Source organism: Rutilus rutilus (assembly GCF_951802725.1).
Source record: "Rutilus rutilus genome assembly, chromosome: 8".
NCBI lineage: Eukaryota > Metazoa > Chordata > Actinopteri > Cypriniformes > Leuciscidae > Rutilus > Rutilus rutilus.
Genome location: NC_140222.1, coordinates 31,475,669 through 31,498,310, shown reverse-complemented (window position 1 = coordinate 31,498,310; position 22,642 = coordinate 31,475,669). Strand labels below are relative to the sequence as shown.

Here is a 22,642-nt window from a genome sequence, read left to right as displayed (position 1 = left end):
TGGGTAAGGAAAAATAAATAAATCCGGGACAGAGAAAGTGGCGCGAAATGCCAACGCACGTCACCAACCGGAGCTGCAGTGCAAAATGATGATTGGACAAACATATTTCAGACGTCTCCTCTGCATGACGGGCAGCATAAAATATTTTAACATAAAATAAGTACACTTCAGCTTTAAATCTAAAACTATTAAAAACTGTTAGTTTCGTTAATTGAAAAAAAAAAAAAAAAAAAGTGAAAAAATTTAAATTAGAGGAAAAACTTTTGCTTGAAATGTTGCTTTAGCAACCAACTGCAATGAAAAACTGCAATAGAAATACATTACAGCTATATATATACATATATAGAGAATATATATATATATATATATATATATATATATATATATAGCTGTAATGTATTTTTATTTCTGTTTTTCATTACTGAAAAAGCTTTTATTTTTAAATGTAAATTTTTATGTAGCCTACTTTTGTCAATTTATATATAACAAAAGTAGGCAACATAAAATTAAAATATAAAAATAAAAGCTAATAGTGACCCTGGTTTCAGATGTGTGTTTTCTTCTTTTTCTTTTTCCATATTATCCCATAGGGATTTTTCAGATCTGCGCAGGCGCCACTTCAGATGAATGTGTGTAGTATGAATTCTGGCGAACTACATTCCTCAGGTTGTCAATCATTATCATGTGACCTACCAGCGTCAGTTGCATTGCTTCACTGCCATTTACAAATCCTCTCCCATGGTATCATGGGATATTAGTGTGTCCATCTCGTATGCACACAGTTGCCAGCAGTAGGTCATCCGGGGACTTTTTTGACAACTTTTTTATGAGTACTGTGAATTCGGACATACTTCTTTTGTCACTTACTGTTTTTCACCAACTATAAAAGTAGGGAAGTATGCGATTTCAATTACGTTATTCGCAGTGCTTCATGGGAGTGGGCAGAGCTAAAGAGCTCTTTGGCAAATTTTGCATGTCTGTAGAGCATTATGGGTAATGCAGATTTCACCAGGAATTCTGCTGTTAAATGTGGGCTAATGGCTTCAACAGAAGCAAATACTATCAGTTAACAACCTTGTAGCTTACAGTAAGGCTGTATAAGTTATTGTTAAATATCAGTTTCCCTATGAAGAAATTAAATTGAGTTTTTACTTCTAGAACCTGAATGTTGTAATATTTAAAACATGAATCAATACTATAATAGTATTTCAAAAATACTAAAATAACACTACGAAGCAAATTACCCATCACTCCACCAGTGAATATTTCTCAGTAGTTTCATTTTTGAAAGTCAAAGTAAACAAAAACAGTATTGTCAGCAAAAAAGTGATTAGCTAATGTGATAATTTTGAGGAACGGTACATGGAAATAAAGATATCGTTTCAATACTGGTTGCTATGGTTGTAACAAGCCTGACCGCAGTCTGTCTACCCATGTGAGTCTGCGTCATATTCCCAAATTAAACATCCCAGATGACAGGAAACATCAGGACAAAAACCAGCTCTATTTGCTAACATGAGAAGCACGAAGCTTTATGTAAAGCAAACAAGTTCTTCGACAACATGAAGCGGTTTGCTTTTGCCTAATAGACAGGAACATTTTCCATGTTGTTAGTGCAGATTTATGATACATTATATGATTAAAAACCTTCCCCTATTGATTTGTTACTGACAGAAGAGACTTTTCACATGTGTATCATTTAAATTAAAATGTACCATCCTAATTATTAAACAGTAATAATAGATTAGTGCTTTATTGTACAGTATTTTACAGTAATTTAAGACTCATTTATCATCTTTTACTGTGCGCTAACAAGAACAAAACATGAAACAACAATATTACTGAAATGAAATTTATATGAAAATAAGACATTATTTAAACATCTCTTCACATGCATGCAGACATGAAGGAAATGACATCGACTTCACTTCCAGGCGCTCCTTTTATGGGATACAGAAGACAACAGCACATCGAGTGATTCCGTGGCATAACATTAAACGGGGGTCTAACAATGTGGGGTTACTTGGCTTCTTGTATTTTTTTGGCACTTTGTTTCTCCTTCGCCTGAAGAAACCGAGGAAAGAAAGAAAAATACATTTTTATATTCATTTCTAAGAAACTGAATTTAAATGTAGAACTCCAAGAATTTTGAATTTGAATACTAGATTGTCATGCAGCCTTTCCAACAACGGGCTGGGTGAATAAACACAAATGTACCATGGTACCATATGGGTGCTATTACTGCAGGACTACGTTAAGCTTTTAAACTTAGGTGTTGATTTTAATCTTAGCATAGTAGTGTTCAAATAACTAACCGCAAGGTTTCATGCAGTCAAATTACCAAGAGAGGGAAACACTTCAAGCTCAAAGGCAGAGTAGAAATAACGCATCAATCGTGCCCTCTAGTGGTATGATGAGATTCGCCATCACACACACTGGCTCTGACTGTCCTCCACACACACACACACACACCGGCTCTGACTGTATTTACCTTTTCCACCAGTGGAATCAGCTGCTGATATTCAGCCAATGTCTTCAGTAACTCCATTATAAAGGGTAGGTAGTTGTGCTTCCTTCTTATGTTCTCAATCTTAAAAAATAATTACATGCATTTTTTTCAACATTTTCATAATTTAAGCGACTTTGTACCAATAATAATAGTATTTTATGACATATCACTTATTAATGAAATTAACTTAACCAATTATGAATAATAATAATAATAATAATAACAGAAAATTGATTATATATTTTATAACATTTGAAAGGATGAATAAGGGTGAATAATAATAATGATTATTATTATATTACAATAAAGTAGTGTATTTTATGTTTTATAACATGCATAGAGCCAATGAGAAAAAAACGACAATAATAAAAGAAAAGTGATATTTTATAACATTTTACTTATTAAAACAAATTAACTGTAAAGCATAAATTAGGAAAAACAATAATAATAAAGTATTATCATCATTATATTTTACAGTAAATTGATATTTTTTTACATAACTTAAATTAAGAACCAATGACAAAAATAACAATTACTATTAATATTAATAATAATTATTAATTAAAAGTTTCAATAAAACATATATTACTTAAAAACAAAATTAACATTTGAATGGATAAATAAGAGGATAATAATAATAATTTGTTTATTATATTCATAATAAAGTAGTGCATTTTCTATTTTATAACATAACTTAGTTTTTAAAGAGCCAATGAAAAAGAGCCAGTAATAATAAAAGAAAAATGGCATATTTTGTAACATGTTACTTGTTAATAAAATTAACATTTAAAAAAACAAATGAGGAAAACTTGTAATAAATATGATTATATTATAAAGTAAAGTTAGAGGATCAATGAGGAAAACATTAATAATAATAATAAAGAAAGGTCTATCATACAGTAAGTTATAAATAAGTTTCTCTTTAAAGCTCATTGAGGGGAACACCCATGTACATACTTTGTATCTTTTAAGTTTTTGGGTCTCTTCTTCAATCAGGAGCTGATACTTGGCGATCTCTGACTGGATGGAGCTCAGATGATTCCCGCTCTGGTCTGTGTCCATCGGCTCTTCCTGTGAACAGCAGGAACGTCTTTAAGCAAGCGTCCTCATTCTGTCAATCCAATATTTAACAGTCGGAAGGTCTTACTTCTGTGAGCTGAGCCTGTAGTTCAACGATCTTCTTTTCGTAAATCATCTTGCGGTCGGAAACAATGGCCATCAAGTTGAATCGAATCTCTCCCTCACTGTATCTAAAAACCAAATGATTTAAACGGCTTTGTAGAAACACCAACGACTCGACATGAATCACATCAGCTTGATGCTTACTTCTGTATTCGTTTCTCAATGACGGGCCGTACAGCATTGATCCAATCATCCTGGTTACACACACCTGAGAAAGTGACAAAATCATTTAAGAACATGAACCGACCGCGCAAAACGAACAATTCAACGTCGATTCAGTCTACCGAGGTCTATGGGTCCTTCACGAAGTCCGTCCAACTCGTACAGTCGCCCGTTGACAGGAACGTAGCTCACAAAGTGAAAAGCATCCTCTTCTTTAGCCGACGACTTCGCGTCAAACTCAAACATCTGTTGTCTACGGGGGAAAAAGGAAAATGGTAAAAAAAACATTATACATGATATCAATCATATGGTAAAAGAGAAAAAGGCTCCAAATAACCAACCTAGCGAAGCCGTTGTGAACTTGTCGGATAACTTCAGAGTTACTGAGAGCAAGACCCTTCATCTTGAAAAAGAAAAAAAGAAAAGGTTCATAAACTGTAATAATGAAACGTATCCAGTAAAATAAATGCGCCAACTTACTGCGGCATCAAAACTGAGTGAAAACTCTTTAAATTCTGTCAGCGTTTCCCCAAGGAGCATATCAGGATGCGTGCAGTTCAACAACACGCTGACGATCGCTTGGGTCGCGCAGGCATTATTGATGACCTGAAACGGCACGTTCGCATTCAGAAATGTCCAAATCTCCTTTTTGCATTTGGTAACAGGATTTGATTAAACGCATAATCGTTCACCTGCTTGGCAAAGAAGATCTGATCCAGCCTTGAGTCTTGAACAATAGACCCCGCCGGCTCCTCACCGGGCTGCCACTTGAAGAGGAAAATCAGACCGTGAACGGGCCTGAAATGATTTACGCGCATATTCAATTGCAGTTAGAACGCTGGAAGAACACTGTGTATGTTAATAGATTCATGGATATTTGCTTACTTGAGATTTTCAAAGTTTTCTGGCTCCATGCTCCATATCTCCTCCACCTGTGCACCTTTGCATCCTAATGAAAACAGAGAGATCAGTGTCGCATGACATTCGAAAGGCACAAATGATTTAATAGCTGGTATTAAATGCGTTTTGGTCGAATCGGATCACAAGTTGACGAGGAAGACACATTTCACGTCTCTTTTGTTCACTTTCGAAAACTTCTGTCCTATTTCTTGGGGAGGGTCTATGGGCGGATACATGTATGGGCTTTTTCAGATCTTTAAATCTAATGGACGAAATAAAAATCACACAATTTACATATGTTACTACAATATTACTAATTTTCCTTTTTGGGTGAACTATCCCTTTAAATGTGCACCAATGATGGTCCAAAACATTTGAACGTACTAATGATGGTCAAAAAATAATGTCTCGAATGCACCAATAATGCCCAAACATGCTGGAGGAACATTGAGCAGAATGCCAACAAAAACACTGATTAGATGCTCAGAATGTGCAAGTGACAACTAAATATGCTGTTTGGAATGTGCAAATGATGCCCAAATATACTGAAACACATTGAACCAATAATACCCACACAAATATGAATCGAATGTTCGGAAAACAAATGCCAAATTATGCCCAAATAACACAAAATTCAGGTGTTCATATGCAACTAATGCTGACAAAATATAAATCGAATGTTTGGAACGTGTGCATAATGCCCAAATATAGCGATTTCAAGTTTAGTATTCAAGCAAGAGTACCAACAAAAAGATGAATCAAATGCTCAGAACATGCAAATGATGCCCAAATATACTGAATCAAATGTTCAAACAATTTGATGCCAACAAAAATAATGAATCGAATGTTCGGAACGTATGAATAGTGAACAAATATACTGAATTCAAGTTTGTATTCAAGCAAGAGTACCGACAAAAAGATGAATCGAATGCTCAGAACATGGAAACGATGCCCACAAAAATAATGAATCGAATGTTCGGAACGTGCGCATATTAATATCTTTATTTTATTTTATTTATTTTATTAAACATTACAAAGTATTAAAGCAATGCAGATAAACATGGGAAAAAAACTAAACAAAAAAAAGACAAAAAGATACACAGACACAAATAAGTTGCCAGGGTCTTAATGCCCAAATATACTGAATTCAAGGTTTGTATTCAAACAATAATACCAACAAAAAGATGAATCGAATGCTCAGAACATAAAAAGATGAATCGAATGTTCGGAACGTGCCCTATGATGCCTGAATATCCTGAATCAAATGTTCGAACACAAAAAGATGAATCGAATGTTCGGAACGAGCCGTATGATGCCTGAATATACTGAAATGTTCGAACACAAAAAGATGAATCGAATGTTCGGATCGTGCCCTATGATGCTTGAATATACTGAATCAAATGTTCGAACACAAAAAGATGAATCGAATGTTCGGATCGTGCCCTATGATGCTTGAATATACTGAATCAAATGTTCGAACACAAAAAGATGAATCGAATGTTCGGAACGTGCCCTACATGATGCCTGAATATACTGAATCAAATGTTGGAACAAAAAAAAAGATGAATCGAATGTTCGGAACGTGCCCTATGATGCTTGAATATACTGAATCAAGAAATGTTCGAACACAAAAAGATCAATCGAATGTTCGGAACGTGCCCTATGATGCCTGAATATACTGAATACAAATGTTTGTACGCATCCAAAACCGCAAGTTGTAAAGGATGCTGAAAAATGCCGTCTGGGTAGGTTGCTCAATATTTTTTGAGACATGACCAAATGTGAGGCAGCTGTCATTCTGCATTCATTAACAAGTATAGTGCAGCGCTGACTCATACACTGAGCCCATTCAAAGAATATGCTTATGTGGATTTAAACCAGGAACCACATGGCAGGCTGGCAGTCACACCCTATGATTACCAATCATATTGGTGACCAAAATCACTGAACTGAAGCAAAACTAGCGACGCGCCGCTAATGTAAGAAAATATTGAGTGCTCACCAAAGCCCTTAATCAGCTCTGTAAAAACTCCCGGGTCGCTTTCCATAAGACACCATTCCCCAGCGCTTCCCGCCATTTCTGAAATTATATATCTTATTGCAAACAGAAAACTGTTCTCGTGTAGCGGTTAAACGAGGCTAACGAGACTCATTCACAAATACAGTCGTTTTCCCGGCATTCCTTTCGACAAGCGTCATTCTTCTGCTTCATGCGGTGCCTTGAACATGTGAGGCGCGCTTCCGCCTCCGTGTGTCTAGGAGTGTCTTCGACTCCAAAAGTTACTTTCCAAAAGTGATTTTGAAAGGAAATTTCCGTCGTTAAACATAGTGCATTTAAATGGTAATAAACTCCATATCGTGTCAAAAATAACACGCTAAATGAATACATGTTGGGATATAACAGGGCTTTCAAACTATTAACTGGGTTGATGTTTTGATATTCCAACAGAATTCTAGTCGTCAATAATCAGTTTACGATGTAAAATAAGGTTTTATTTCAAACCATTGGGGGTTTGTGTGCTTACATCAGAAAAAAAAAAACCCAAAACATTAATACTTTATTTAAAATACATGTATACTGTACACAAATGAATACTTAGGTACTGTAACTCAAGTCCAGAGTCCCAGAAAATTTTAATAATAAAAAAAAAAGCCTCAAATCAGGCAGTTTCAGCAGCATACATTTTAAGACACAAATACTTAACCTGTATCTGGGCTGTTCAAGGGTGACCAACAAGTATAGATATACAATATAAAACATTATGACTGATTAGGTTGATATTGACCATCGCCCGAGCCCTCAGGGCTGGTACTCAAACAGCATGGACGACATTGTTCAATAAGAGGCAGAAGTTTCCCTTGTTGGTGGAGCTGTTTTGTATCTGAGCCGCCTCCAATGCACTGCCCATTAATAAAGACTCTTGGCACCTGAAAGAGTTAAAAGGACTATCGTCAACAACAATACCATCTTGACAAAAACAATGTATCTACCTGTACCTATATAATAATCAAATTCAAAATTCAGAAATGGGAATGGTTTTGTAAATGTAAACAAATGGCAAGACTTACTGTTCTGGCACCTGTGATTTGTGCTAAGGTCTCCTGGAGACGTCGGCCATCATTGTGCTCATCCAATTCAACAACTTTATATGTAGCTCCAATCTCATTAAAGACATTCTTTGCCATCTTACAGTAGGGACATGTGGTTTTGGAGAATATTACAACACAGTTACTAGACACAACATCCTGTAAAGAAAAAAAAATGAATAAATTAATGAATAAAAACATATTTATTAGGGCTGCAAGATAAGTGGGGAAAAAAACGTTCAGGTTTGCTTTGCTTGTTGTTTGTAGGGCTGCACAATTTGGCCCAAAATGTTGTGATTATATATTAATATGACTACTGAATAATAATAATAATAATATTTCAAAAGTCCAGTAAAAATCTAGTATTTGAGAAAAATATAATAATAATTAAAAAAATTACTTTAAAATGACGGTGCTAATATTTATGGCTGTCTTAATTTCTTCATTTTCAAACGTTGAGCCATTCAGCTTTTATTTTGTCAGAAACCGCAAGGAGCACTTAAAGGGTTAGTTCACCCAAAAAAAATGAAAATTCAGTTATTAATCACTCACCCTCATGCCATTCCAAACCCATAAGACATTTGTTCATCTTCGGAACACAAATGAAGATCTTTTTAGTGAAATCTCAGAGTTTTCTGTCCCTCCATTGACAAACTATGCAACTACCACTTTCAAGCCACAGAAAGTTAGTAAAGACATCATTAAAGTAATCCATGTGACTTAGTGATTTAACCACCATTTTTTAAGAGCTTTGAAACAGTGCATATTGGAGTTGTCAGTACTGAAATGTAAAAATGTGACGATACCAGCATTTCCCTCAAGCATTTTGAGCAGATTCTTAAACACCTCTTATTGGTCATTGTATTGACGCGCTCAACATGTCTGTGATTGGCTACTAATCAACAATGATATATTTGACGCTCTTCACTGAGCGTTTACAAAGAGAGAAAGGGAAAGTTTAAAGCATGCGTCTATCAGCAGATCCCTAATATATCTGCAGATAGACGGATCCGTTGATAGATGCCTGTTTTCAAAGCTCCCGTGTGTATCTGTGCAAGCGCTCGATGAAGAGCGTCAAAGACAACATGTTTTTGAAGCGTTGATCATTGTAGCCAATCACAGACATACATGTTGAGCGCATCAACACAATGGCCAATCAGAGGGGTTTAAGAATCCGTTCAATGCTGGCATCGTGAAGTACCAAGTCGGTACTGAAATGTAAAAATTTGTGACGATTGTTTTTTGACAACTCTTAGCGCATATCTATTTAATTAAATTACAGCCTTTGCGATTTGAAAATCCACCTAGCCATATTGATTTTGGTTATATGTTGATTAATTGTGCAGCCCAAATATACAACACATATTGGTGGTAGGACCATTTCAGTTTTTCTTACATGTATTTTCAGTCCATACAATTGAAGTCAATAGGGAGGTGACTGCTTGGCTCCCAACATTCTTTAAAATTTCTTCAGGTTTGAAACGACATGGGTGTGTAAATGATGACAGATTTTTTTTTTTTTTTTGGTGGACTATCCCTTTAAGATGTTATTCACATTCCGCAGACCTTTTCAATGAATCAATTGATCCGGTTCATAAAAACAGTTCTAAATGATTCATTTACGAATCTTAATGATCTGGGACGCAAGGAATTTTAGTGTTCAACATAAAAGACAGTCATAAGGGTTCAAAACGACATGAGTGAGTAACTAGACAGACTTTTCATTATCGGGTGACCAAAACAAACCAGCCTAAACAATCTTACCTGAACAAACTGATTACATGCTGAGCTCGACAACCCAGGCGCAGACGACGTGAAGTTCCCCATTCTAGATAAACGACATGAATTTAGTTCAAACTGAGAGAAAACTACACAACCATTTACACAAAAACAGACTGAGATTAACACACGTGGTGACCTTGTTATAATCACTGGTCTGTAAAAAATAAATGTAAAAGATACAAGGAAAGCAAATGCAGTTAGTGCAAAAACAAGAGAATTAGACTGGCATTTTAAGTCAGTCATGTTCGAACAACTGTTGTCTTGTTGCCGGCTGAAACAAGTTAACAGGATCACACAGATAGACTGTAATCTGATGAGATCATACAGGGGGGGTTTAAACATTTAAAGACCCTAGCGCTTTTAAAGTAGGTTTACTCGTACCGTCCAAAACGGACAAAAAACACGGCGGTCTTGATTTCAGTCTTAGTTTAATTTAATGTATGCAATCATGTTAAAATATGTAATATGAATTGTCCTCATAATGACCTTAGAATCTGATAAGCCTGTTTGTATTTGTATAAACAGCCTCTCGTAAACATCGTGGAGTGTAAAACGACACGCGCCGCTCTGTAAATAAAAGACTGTCCCAATGACAGTGGTTTTACATACAAATATATTTCTTCTATTTTCATCCAAAGTCCAAAACACACGCGTACCTCTCAACCGGAAACACATTAGTATGACGTAAAAAGCACCGTCTATAGTCTCCGCCCTTCACGGGTGTCTGAACTATTTTTACCAGCCTGTCCTGATCATTGGACATTATGAGACACTACTTTTCCTCTAGGGGGCCATGGTGGCTCATAAACCCAATTCCCATTCATCCGCATTTTAATCCTAGAACCATTTATTGTCTCATTGTAGACATGTGCACAATAAAAGTTTTTTAATTTTTTATTAATATTTCAAAGAATTGGCATCTGGCATGCAACTAATTCGCAACAGTCATCTGAATGCCTAAAATGCCTTCCAATCACAAACTACAGTAAATGGTCCATCTACACCAGCGTGTTTTATATAAATATCTAATGTTTAGTTACATCTCCCTTGTCCTTCAAAGTTAGATTTTTTTTTTTCTGAAAGAAGTGTCATTTGCATCCATTAGGTGGCACTGTGCCATTCTGTAAAATGCATAGAACCGACACAAGAAATGATTGTTTCTTGAGGATCTCGAATATCCCTGTTTTGTTTTTCTTTCTCTCTTTTCCCCCACATTTTATGACAAGTGATTTAATGCTGCTCCCTAATCTGTTTTTTTTTTCACAAAAGATGCCACATTGCCATTTGCAAGAAAAAGGCAATTGATTTTTCTACCCACTAATCCTTATGAATTAACCAAAAAAAAAAGAATTAAGGCTGTTCTTGTCTTTTTTTTCTTTTTTTTTAACAACGGCATCAGTTATCCAGCTTATAGTTATTTTGTCAACAATAAATGGTTTGAAAACCCCAAGGATTCCATATGAAATATGACAGCACTAAACAGGCCCTAAAATTGTTCTATAGCTCTGGATTGCAGCTTTGAAAAATAAATAAATAAATAAATAAATAAATAGGCCTTTATGATGCAAAAGCACATTGAGAGTTCACCACACTCTTCAGAGCCGGAGCCACACATATAGGCCCTTTAATATTTTCCATTCGCCCTTTTCCCATCTAGCGAGTTTCAAGGGTCCGCATGTAACCCACATGTCATAATAATGGCGAAACCCTCCTTGCTATTTACAGCCTCATGACAAGTAATGACCCGCCATACACCGAAACTCACCCTGGAAACGTAATTCCCCGCCCCCAGCAGGGTTTTCACACCGAGCAGCAGACGCCCCTCGCCCACGCTCCCTTCAGAGCGGTGTCATCGGAATATGCCCCACTGATTTAATATCTGTTTGCTGCATGCATTTGCGGGCCGCCATGTAATCAAGCAAGAAGCCACTGCTGCGCCTGCCCTCATAAATCACCGTCCCTGGCGGACAATCATGCCTGGCCCTAGTGAAGCCACTGATTACACTCACTGCCTTATTAAAACCGTTCCCGCCGAAGGAAACGCGCGCGTCTTTTTATTTATCGGCCTCGTGTCATTTGCGGCAGTCCGTCTTTTGCTCTTAAATGATTTGGCGCGGTGATGGAATGACACCTCAATTGAGTTCACAGGAGGAGAGGGTGCCGTTCCAATAATCTCTGGAGTATCGCCTCACTGAACTGCCCGTGATTCCTCCCTCCTGTCAAAGCCAACTAAGGTCTCCTCCCGGAGAAGGTACAACAGACTCGTCTCGGCAATAAGCTGTGGCATTTTGTTAGAGAAGGTTACCGCACTTTGTCACATAAGGGCTTGTTTTTGAAGGCCACAACCTGCACTTTCACAGGTACAGGCTTGAGACTTTTACATTATTGACGGATACGTTAGCTGATGGGGAGAAAGATGACTTTTTAAGATATGGCTAATTTCCATGACTTTTTCAGGCCTTAAAATCCCAGTTTTAAAAGTAAACGAGCGAAAATTCTAGAAGGATCTATTTTTTAATTTAATGATTTGTGACACAATTAAAAATAATAAATCCACAAATTGCGCTCTGTGTACAGCATCATAATTTACTTAATATCACTTTTGCATGGCCTGCCTACTCAAGCTTTTACAGGCCCACTGAAGTGCATTGAAACGCACAGCATTGTTCAATAGACCAATTTCGAGCCGACGTCACAGTTACGTCACGGCGTTAGCTGGTGGCAAAACAAAGGGAAAACTGGAGGTGGCCGATACAAACCAGCACAGATTTCGGCTACATAAGAAGGAGCTTAAATTATTGTTATTGTTATTAAATGTCACACCCAATTGTTGGGTGCAAGAATCGATGGAGTACAGGCTCCAATTTGAAATTGTATCGCATAATGTTTTTGTGATTATTTGTGAATCATCTATGATTGTTGTTTTGATTGATTGTGATTAGACTTTTCGAAGAACCTGGTAAGAAAGGGTAATCAAATACATAGTTAAAAAATGAATATGCTGTATCTGGAATTTTTATTTCACATCATTAAAATTGCACCGTAATGTCACTTGTCGTCTTCCGTCTGGCCTTGGCGCTGGCTAGGCAGAACTGCAGATCGTAGGCTACCACACAAGTCTTGTACGTGACCATTTAGTACAGCTATATCTAAAGATGTATATGCCCTCAGTTTCTCTTTACACTCAGTTTCTCTATCAGGTAGGTGTAGAAGTCAGGCCAGTCAACCGGAGGTAGCGTTAACGTTAATCCTGTCAGATCGTCCATCCATTGACTGAGCGTGTACGGGTCAGCCAATCTGGGATGTCCGTTAAAATTAACTTTTGCAAATAACAATCGCGGTCCTGGACAGTGAGTGACCTTACACATTAAGATCAAATCGGATTTTCTCCAGTATTTATTAAAAAACAAGCTAACAAAACTTGCAAACTAACGTTAGTGAAGCGGCCAGGGGGATCGTTTTCCCACCACCTAAGCTCCGCCCACAAAAAAACATCACCATGTTTACCAACTGAAAAGGGGTCTATGTTTTGACGTAATTTCCACTGAAACAGGAAGAGAGGGTGGGGCATATCAAACAGCTCCTCCCCTTTTAAAAAATAGCCAATAGAGTTTAGTTTATATCACAGCTCGGCCAGAGCTGTTGAGCTCATTAAAGCCGCAGTTTCCTCCTAATCTCTAACCGTTTCCCCTCTTAATCTCCTCCGTAATGCTTCAAAATATTAGCCTGGCTCCGCCCTCCTACGTACTTCCGCTCAATTTTCATTTTCCTTCAGTACGTCGTCTGGGTTTGCGGTATATTCGCAGGTTTTCTCCGGGCAATTTTTGACCGGCCCAATCAGCGAACAGAGGGAGTGGCTGAGAACGATGACGTCGATGTCGTGCGCTAGTTTGAGTTGTAGGGTTAAGTCACGACCAAACGTTAGCGATTGGTTATGGCAGATCCTATAGTTTTAAACTTCAGCAGAGTACCCGCCTTCAAGGAAGTTAACGCTTGTCAATGGAGAGAGGCCAGACTCTCTGTACAAATGAAATGTACAAGAGTCTGGTGGGACCAGTAACATATAGCATTCTGTGCAGAATTCAAATGGGTCCGATATGTTTTCTGGTCTGCGCTGACTCGCACATGTGATCCGATCTGTGCTATCGTGACACTAATGTGAAACCAGACATCAATCGGCAAAAGACATTCGCCCTAATAGAAAGCATATTTACACTGTCTGAATCGTTGCCTATCCCCTATATATTGCACTATGTGCCATTAACCATGTAGAAAATAGTAAATGTGTGAACAAGTGACAGATTTCAGCCACAGCTTCAGCGTCTATTTATAGTGTAGGGGGCGGAACTTCAGATTCTAGAGAGCATTTGATTGGACAGTAAATCTGATGATGAGTGATGTCATCAAAATCTTTGATCCGTATTGGTGGAAGTGAGAGATCGTAAGTTTTCAATGCTTATATCTTCCTAATGTGAATTTTGTCATTGCTTTGGAGCACACCAACTTATAGATAACAGTAAGGCTAACATATTCATACTAAAAGCCAAAAACTACAACTTTGATTTCATGTGGTTGATTTTACGTTTCCTTTAGTTGTCTTAACCACAAATAATTTATCAGGAAATTAGCAAAAATTTAGCCAATGCACTACTTCAAAAGCAATTGCTGTCTCAGAAAAACATCAAAGACAGAGTGAAGTTTTGGGCAGAATATGGGAAGTTATGTGTGGAGTGATGAATCACAGTGACGATGCTCCAGAGAGGGGTCTTGGAAAATCTGTGGATTAGAATAATAAACGCATCAGCACAGTGAAGCATGGAGGAAGAGACATGTGTCAATGTGTAGGGAGCCTTTTTAGGCTGCTTCACTGTAAAAAGTCATTTAACCCTTATGTTGTGTTGAGGTTATTTTTGACCTGGAGAGGATTTTTTTCCCGAAAATGTTAGTTAATGTTATTGCATTGGACTAAAAAACGTACTGACTTTGCTCACCCAGGGTATTCCCCACTTTGTTACACTGGTGCTCCTGGTCGAAATTTTCCGGCCAATAGAAATTGCTTAAATCTCTCGTTATGCTTTATTATGTAGCATAATCATATTCGGTGATAATATAGCATAATGATAATAATATTATTATTAAATAATATTTGTATAATAAATAAAATAATATATTTTGCTATAGGGTTTTCAACACAGCGTAAGGGTTAATGCTTCGGAGTACAGGAGAATATTGCAGAATGGCTTGCTTCCCACTATTGAAAAGTTGTTTTCTGAAGAGGAACGATCAGATGTTACTTTTCAACAAGTCAATGCTCTTGCCCAAATTGCAAAGACAACCAAGAAGTGGCTTGGGAACAAGTCCATCAGGCTCTTGTTTGTCCTTGGTCCAGATTTGAAGAACTGTATAGTGTATATTAGGTCTCAAGTTGACCTCAAACAAACTGGGAGACATTTTTCAACTACTTATGAACTGTTTGAAGCCATTAACATTGAGTGGAACAACACTGACTCTTCTTCCTGTAAAAGGCTGTCTGCAAGTTGAGGAAGCTATTTAGTGTTAAGTTACTTTATTTACAGTAATTGTGCAATTCTTGCTAATTTCCTGACCAGTTATTTGTGATTAAAATGGTTATGACCATTAAATAGGCCTTAGGCTTAAATAGGCTTAGATGCAACAATGTGACTTTTCCTAGCCTAGAAATCTAGACGCACCCTAGCGGCAGCAAAATGTATTTTGCAGCCAGGGCAGTCTAGCAACTCTCCATAGACTTTCGAGCTGCAAAAACCTAAATTGGGTCAGGCCAATCACGTCGCGTATAGAGTATGCGGGGCGGGCTTAACATATGACGACGGAGTTGCGACGGTTCCCTGGCTGCTACTTGAAAACAAAGAATGACGGCTGCTCATCGGCTTTGGCCGCGACTCTGGAGGACTTGGAGTTAAGTTTTTCTTTGAGAAAAGAGCAAAGAACGGCACTTAAGTCATTCTTAAAAAAAGGAAGATGTGTTCGTAGTTTTGCCGGCCAGATATGGCAAAAGTTGAATCTATCAACTAGCTCCGCTGGTGGGAAAACGCTCTGGTTGGGTGAAGCGCTGTCCTATTGTGTGCAGAGGGAATTTGAAAGACAGCCGTTTATCCCGCCCCTCGGATTGAGCGTGTCTATGGTGAGTTGCCAGACCAAACATCTTGATGTAGGTCTGGCTTCCCAGGCTAGACTTTTCCATGACTTTTTAAGAATCTTTCATACTATTTTAAGAAAGTATTAATAAAATGTGTTTTGTGACGCAATTGAAAATAATAAATCCACAAATTGTGCTCTGTGAGCAAGTTGCACAGTGTCCTTATATAATTTTTTTTTAATTATTTTTATACAGATTGCTAAGAATTTCCATTAATGAGGAAGTCATCTATGAATAAAATTTAAACAATTACACTTAAAATTTCTTGAAATTTGTACTTGTACTGCTAAAAAAAGTCATGCTAATTAAGTATTTTAGAGAATACTGTATTTAAGATTTAAGAGATTAATGTGACTTTTGCTTACCTTTTTAAAATATTACTAAATCTGGTGGCCCACAACAATTCCAGTAGGATTCTGTATAATTCAATGTATTATATGGCACAGTAAAAATAAAATAAATAATACAAATAATAATGAATCCATAATTTCTACTCTTTGTGATACAAGTTGCAGTGTTCTCATACAATTTTCCATTTGTATGTGAGCACTGAATCTTTGGAATTTCATCCGATCACACCTGATATTTTTAACTCACAAAAGTTCTGTTTATTTTATTTTAGCGCGAAACAAAAATTTGACTTTGTCGTTTTAAGATTTACTCATTTCCATGCCTTTCCCAGGCCTTCCCAGTTTTTATTTTTTTTAAAGCAGAACTCGGCAACTCTAGCGAACTCTAGTCCCTTCTTCGCTGATTTTCCCTTTTGTTGTCGCATGTTTTCCCCACGAGCTCCCCCTACAGCTGTGGGGCGTATATTTCACAACACTGTCGTAAAAAACTCACTTGCGGCGGCCTCCTCCCCCTCTCTACCGCTGCTCATGTGCGTTTGTTATGATCGGAGCAAGCCAACTGTATCGTGTGGAGCTATGTCTACCCATAGATATAAACACCGAGGTGGGTAATACATCATACATGCGTGTGTGTTTATGTCGAATTGCCGTAAAGCAATTCGTGTTTCGCGCTCGTTCTCGTTCTCGCATCTCACGAGACTTCCAATTTCTATCTTGCCGGGACGGTGCAAGGTCGGTTTTCCACCTGGGAACGCTGGGGTGAGCGGGGAAAGTCACCAATATCACCAGAACAGGTTGTTTAACCATCCAAATGATTTCTAGACAGTTTTATTAAGTTACCAAGTTCTGCTTTAAGTTTTCAGTAATCAGTTCACGGTTAAAGAAAATAAAGGAAAGAGAAAGACGCCATAAGAACTGTAGGTAAATGATTATCCGAATATTTTTTTAATATTTAGTAAATCAGCATATAAATCAAGTATACTAACATTAACAAGCAAGTAAAGTTACTGCACGGGCCAGAATAAAGTTCACCAATCCTCACACATTACTTGCGCTTTAATGCACAGCTTATTCCAGTGACTTTATAACAGCTCATCTACAAATTCGCCTAACTATTTAAAATGTTCAAATAAGCAAATAAAACAGCTGAACCATGAATTTGATTTATTTGCTCCTGAGAAAAGAAATATGAGCCATAAGAAATGAGATCAAATATAAGAGAACAAAAATTAAAGATAAAAGGACACTGAATAAACAATAAAGGAACGTGAATTAAAGGAAATAACTTTTTTTGGAGGTAACAAAGGAGTGGAGATAACTTTGATAAAAAAAAGTAACTGATAAATATAAAAAATTGTATATTGCTGGGATCAGAAAATGACTCAAGCGGGATATGAATTTGATGGTTACCTTTAAAAAAGACAGTAATATAAAGTGAACGGGCTTCACAATGTGTTTTAGTGGTGGTGGTGTATGACGGGGGCTTCTCTTCTGTATTCATGAGGGATGTTTGCCCTTGGTGGCATTTGTCGAAAGGGCACACACTAGTGATCCTGGTTGTTCAAGGTCTCAGAAGGGATTTCACAGCTTCTTGAGCGCAGTAATCCACTGGTGTCCATTCAAGACGGCAAATGAAATACACTCCAAAGAGGGGCTGGGGGAAATAGATACCTCCATCCGAGTGCAGCGTTGCTATAATTGGACAGTACCAGGTGTGAAAAAAAGTGTGGATCATATTTTGATTGGGAGGAAAAAGCAATATGTCATGGAGGCTTCACTGCTTTTCAAAAGATATAAGGCTGGTTCTGCTGTGTATCAAGAGTTCCACAATCCACATGGATAAATAAGAAACAAGAAACACTGTAGTTGATAGAGGACAAAACATGTAGACCACTTCTTAAAAACAACAGTCACAATTGACTCAGTTGTGAGTCTTCATAATCTTCTTTATCTGAGATGTTAAAAGCCCAATATCAGTTTTACATGTCGCTAGGGTATGCGTACAGTGTGCGTGATGTAAATTTTGTCATCAGCTATTTTTCTAACCATGCATAATCTGTACGCTAGGGTCTCTATAACCTTGAGAGCTACTTTGGAAAAAAGCTATAACAATACTTAAATCCCGTATCATAACTCTCAAATTAACCGCAATCCAAACTGTTATACACCTGAAAGAGTTTTTGTAAACACGTTACCGTTTAATGTCAGAGAAAAGAATGCACATTACAGCAAATATTGAGTCGGATTTTCACATTGATCGAACAAAGAAGACAGACAGGCTGAAAGAAAATGTAAATCCACTCTCTGACAGTAGGTGGCGCTTATGGAACAGCGGAAATAGAGCTTTTTCTCCGGAAACCTCTGTAAACAAAAAAGCACTACGCTTAAAAACATTACTTTTTTAGGTTCACTCTGATTGGATGAGAAGTACGTCTTGGCGAGCGAGAAACCTCAAATCGGGCATAACTTTATCGCTATTTCTAGAGAGAAGTAGTGCAGACAGTGGACAAGCATGAAACTTTATAGTGCGCATTGTTGAATACTTGTTCTCCAACGCTATCAAATAGAGCAGTGGTTCACAAACTTTTTAGAGTGGCGCACCCTCTTAAGGCCCGATATACGGAAAGTTTTTTGTCCGTTTTTCGTTTAGGAGTAAAACGAAGTTCGAAATACATGACCAGCGACATACTGGTAGCGAACATCTGACCAACTTCCACACTGCTGAGAGCGACGTTTAGATGAATATGTAAATATGTGCTGCGCGCTTTCCACTTAATAACAAAATAAACGCACAACAAAACTGTGAAAACAGCAAACATTTTAAAGGAGAACTATGCAGTTTTTTGTTTTTTTTAGCTTAATTTACCTTAACTGAACAGCTTCAGAGTCATTGTAAAGGTTATATGACTTTTTTCGGGTTGAATGGTGGCCGTCTCGCTTCCACCTAGCGCCCGTGAGTGGAAAAATCAGGTCTCGCGATGTAACGAATTGATTTACGGCACTGCACACATACATTTATATGCTAGCCTTCTGTGTATCATACATACCTCAGTGGACATGGCTCAGTGCGTTCGCTGGCTTCTTTGAAAACAAATGCACATGACCAGAAGGAGAAGATGGGAGGGGGGAGAGTCGCCAACGAGTTTTTATGACAGTGTTGTCAAATATCTATTCCGAAGCTGTAGGGGGAGCTCTATAGAGAAACCTGCGAGCAAAAAGAGATCGCGTTCACAGGAGCGAATTACCCTCCTCCATCCCCAGCTCCTCCTCTCGTCAGTCAGGATTTGGCGTTCTGATTCCCCTTTGAATCAGATTAAAATTCTCTAATTATGTTGTACATTAAAATCAATTAATGATATCTGCAATAATTCATATTGGTTCTGTTCTGTTCTTTTTACCCTAAGGGGGGTTATTGCTGCTCTCCCTGCTCTTATCCATGCTAGGCTGCCCAGAACAGAACCGTACCGCCGATCGTATTTGACGATAGTGGTCCTGACAGAAATAAAAAACAGTGTCAGTATCTCATTTCATCAGAGGTACAACATTTTCTACTATAAAGCAGCTCTCCGTTGTGTTCATGTTTTCATTCGTAGACGTCTGACCTCAACGAACTCATGAGGAGAAATGAACTGGAAAAGGTTTTGATGTGAAAGAAGGCGGAGCCTCAGCGCACACCCACCTATTACGTAATCGCCATGGACCAATGGTAGTACAAAGGTGTTACCAGCCAGAGTGAACTTTTCCAGAAAGTTCGCTTTGGCAAGCTGTTTCGACCTCCCAAAACGAACTCCATACGAACTTTGTTTCGACCTGATTTTGTTTGAAATTACGTCACGTCAGTTCTAAGTCGGCATGAAATGGATGTTGCGATAGTCTTTTATTCCCTGAAAATGATTCTGTGATTCTTTTTTAAATAGTTTTTCACAAATTGTTCACAAATAACTTTGGAGTTAGTGGACAGGTAGTACACAATTAATTGTAATAAAAAATAAAGTCACTAAATAATAATAAATAATGTAATAAGAAAAAAACGAGCAAAATCAACATGTCTAATGAACAAAAATGCTTAAAAATCACTTTGCTAGTAGTGTTACATGTGATGAAATTTAATAAAATATCATATTAAAATGATCCAACAAATGTTCAAAAAATCCATCAATTGAGAAAAATACGCATGCTTACTTTTAAAGCAAAGATTAGAATTTCAAAATCATTGTACTTTAACAGTAACCTACCTCTCCCAATTGAAAACCAAACCAAAAGGAAAGAGGCGGAGCTAACATGGGAAATAGAATAGAAAATTAAAATGACATCAGTATGTTAAAGGGACAGACACACATATATGACAGGCACATCTTGAACAGAATTGGTGTAGCCTAGTTCTACAAAAATAAATAAATAAGAAACCTAAATGGAGGAGGAAACTGAGACCTGAAATAAACCATCTCGTCTTCATACTGTACGCCCGCTTTGAATGTATTCTTAATCGGATCAATCTGTCACTTGACTTGTCAGCCCTTCACTTCCCCTCCAAATAGGTGATCTAAAGGCCCATCAATGTTATCATACCTTTCCACCCAAGACGTTCAGCATCCTCAGCGCTTGAGCTTTTATCAGTTGGCTTCAGAGACTGCTGCTGCCCACTAACAGCTCGACTACTTTATCTCAGCCAGGAATTGCGTTGACCTTGCAGCAACTCCTTATCGAGGCTTCAATAATTGTTTTGTTTTTTTCACAGTAAAACACATCAGTTAAATGACAAAAAAGTTTGAACCGCCCCTTTAACATTTCAGCACTGCCTCTAGACTAAATATTGTCTTTGAAAGGACTTTTTTTTTAGAAGAACAATGAGTATTTCAGTCATATCCGTTTTGGCTAAACTCTAATAGGAAATATTTATCTTAACTTAAAAAAAGAAAGAAAAATGAATTGCAGCCACTGATAGCATTATTTATTAGCACATCAAAGGTACATGCATATCAGTTATCATCATTTGATGAAACACTCTGCCACGATCAATAAAAAATTTACACAAACATTTATTTAATAATTTTTTTTGTTTTACCATCTGCGGCTGTGCATTGTTAATTAAGCTAGGCATATAGTGCGATGAATAAAAAAGTTGAGCAAAATTTTTAATTGACTGGATTTCACTTGCAAAAATTCACAGAACTGACTACAGGGTTAGGTTTGGTTTAGTGTTAGTTATGTAATTATGCATTTTTTATTGTTATTACTATAGTTAGTACATGGAACAAGGACAATAAAACGAATCCCATTTCTGTTTTGTGACGAAATAAGGAAGTTGTTAGTTTGTCAAGCAAATGTCATCATGATTAGTAGGGGCTTTCACACCAGGTAGTTTTAGGAACTTAGTTCTAGGCACTAGCCACCAGGATGGTTTCCCAAGAACTAATGATTCCCCTAGGAACGTTTTCCTGGTTGCATTCGCACCGCCAGTAGGAACTCTGAAGTGACGTAAGCTACGCTTGTTGTTGTGACTTTTATTTTGACGGCGATGAGAACACCAGAGCCTGAGCAAACAAACAGTGCTCGCATTCTCAGTGTTCAGTAGTTTACGATCTGTCTAACACTTCTGTCCAATACGTTATTAGATACAACTGTTATACATAGAAAGTAGACAGTAATGAATAGTTATTATATGCCGTGAGATTGATGTCCAGTGTCGCTGAGCAGAAATAGGCTACATAACTTAATCATGTTTTGCTTGGTTCCCCTCAAAGTTGCGTTGGGTTTTCTCCTCAGTGTAAAGGTTGAGAGGTTCATCTATCACTGTTTTCCATGTTCGTAGAGTTAGTTGAGTAAATATATAGGCTATAATCTGTGTGTTTACACAGATTTTATTTAAATGCTTGGTGTTTCGCGTGCATTCGGCAAATTAGTGTACACGTCACTGGTAGTTACTAGTGCTGGGTTAGACCATAGACTGTAAAAAATATGGACAAAGCGTCTGTGACGTCACCCATAGACTTTCTGAAGAACGGGTTTGAAGCCGTTTATGGGGGGTATGGGCGGCGCCATCTTGGAAAATCTTGGGAAATCCTAACCCCGCCCACCTTCTAACGCAGCGCGCGTCACTCAGCTCGCTCTGCTACTCCGGGTATATTTCAGGCAACGAACAATTTTTTTACAGTCTATGGCAACGAAATATGTTATAAAACACCATACTAACTCTTTTCGTTTTCATTTAAAGAAATCTTAAACATTATAGCCACACAAATGTGGTTCAGGCAACGCATATTGATTATATTCAACTGCACATAACGTTTGCCTATTTATGAAAAACAAAACAAAATATAAAACACAAACCTGCCTCTTTTCGTTTTAATATAATATAAAAATATTAAACATTTTATGGTCCAGGCAATATGTGCATTTGTACTAAACAACAGATTTTGCAGTAAACAACATTACATATCATCTTCGTTGTATTAAAATGACAAAACTCAACCCAGTCTCTTTTTGTTAAAT

General features: G+C 37.4%; 3 protein-coding genes across 4 annotated transcripts in view; 1 reads left to right on the top strand and 2 right to left on the bottom strand.

Moving 5' to 3' along the window:
* LOC311296162 (coagulation factor XIII B chain-like) overlaps positions 1–22,642 on the top strand; it is a 409,206-nt gene that overhangs the window by 153,788 nt on the left and 232,776 nt on the right. The gene's annotated exons all lie outside the window — the stretch shown is intronic.
* On the bottom strand, positions 1,738–6,965 carry uchl5 (ubiquitin carboxyl-terminal hydrolase L5). Its single transcript, XM_084417844.1, has 11 exons — positions 6,756–6,965; positions 4,739–4,802; positions 4,546–4,651; positions 4,334–4,459; positions 4,195–4,256; positions 3,976–4,106; positions 3,836–3,899; positions 3,657–3,759; positions 3,467–3,580; positions 2,492–2,590; positions 1,738–2,064 (listed from the first exon to the last, which is right to left on the bottom strand). Exons 1-11 carry the CDS (start codon positions 6,829–6,831, stop codon positions 2,020–2,022), a joined length of 990 nt encoding a protein of 329 aa, XP_084273970.1. The 5' UTR covers positions 6,832–6,965; the 3' UTR covers positions 1,738–2,019.
* On the bottom strand, positions 7,299–10,370 carry glrx2 (glutaredoxin 2). 2 transcript variants are annotated; one of them, XM_084417849.1, is made up of 4 exons: positions 10,279–10,370; positions 9,605–9,668; positions 7,823–7,999; positions 7,299–7,681 (listed from the first exon to the last, which is right to left on the bottom strand). In XM_084417849.1, the coding sequence occupies exons 2-4, from the start codon at positions 9,665–9,667 to the stop codon at positions 7,514–7,516; spliced, it is 408 nt and encodes a 135-aa protein (XP_084273975.1). In that variant the 5' UTR covers position 9,668; positions 10,279–10,370; the 3' UTR covers positions 7,299–7,513. The 2 variants fall into 2 exon arrangements, with proteins under 2 accessions (XP_084273975.1, XP_084273974.1); XM_084417848.1 differs by lacking the exon at positions 10,279–10,370 and adding an exon at positions 9,759–10,076.

Bases quoted from the DNA above. Each gene is read 5' to 3' on its own strand.
- uchl5 (XM_084417844.1), bottom strand. From the start codon at position 6,831: ATGGCGGGAAGCGCTGGGGAATGGTGTCTTATGGAAAGCGACCCGGGA. The intron at 4,803-6,755 runs GTGAGCACTCAA...TGTTTTCATTAG, and splicing joins AGAGCTGATTAAGGGCTTTG to GATGCAAAGGTGCACAGGTG. The intron at 3,900-3,975 runs GTAGACTGAATC...TCACTTTCTCAG, and splicing joins TGAAGGACCCATAGACCTCG to GTGTGTGTAACCAGGATGAT.
- glrx2 (XM_084417848.1), bottom strand. From the start codon at position 9,964: ATGTTTAAACCCCCCCTGTATGATCTCATCAGATTACAGTCTATCTGT. The intron at 9,669-9,758 runs GTCACCACGTGT...TCGTTTATCTAG, and splicing joins AGACCAGTGATTATAACAAG to AATGGGGAACTTCACGTCGT. The intron at 8,000-9,604 runs GTAAGATTGTTT...TTTTCTTTACAG, and splicing joins CATGTAATCAGTTTGTTCAG to GATGTTGTGTCTAGTAACTG.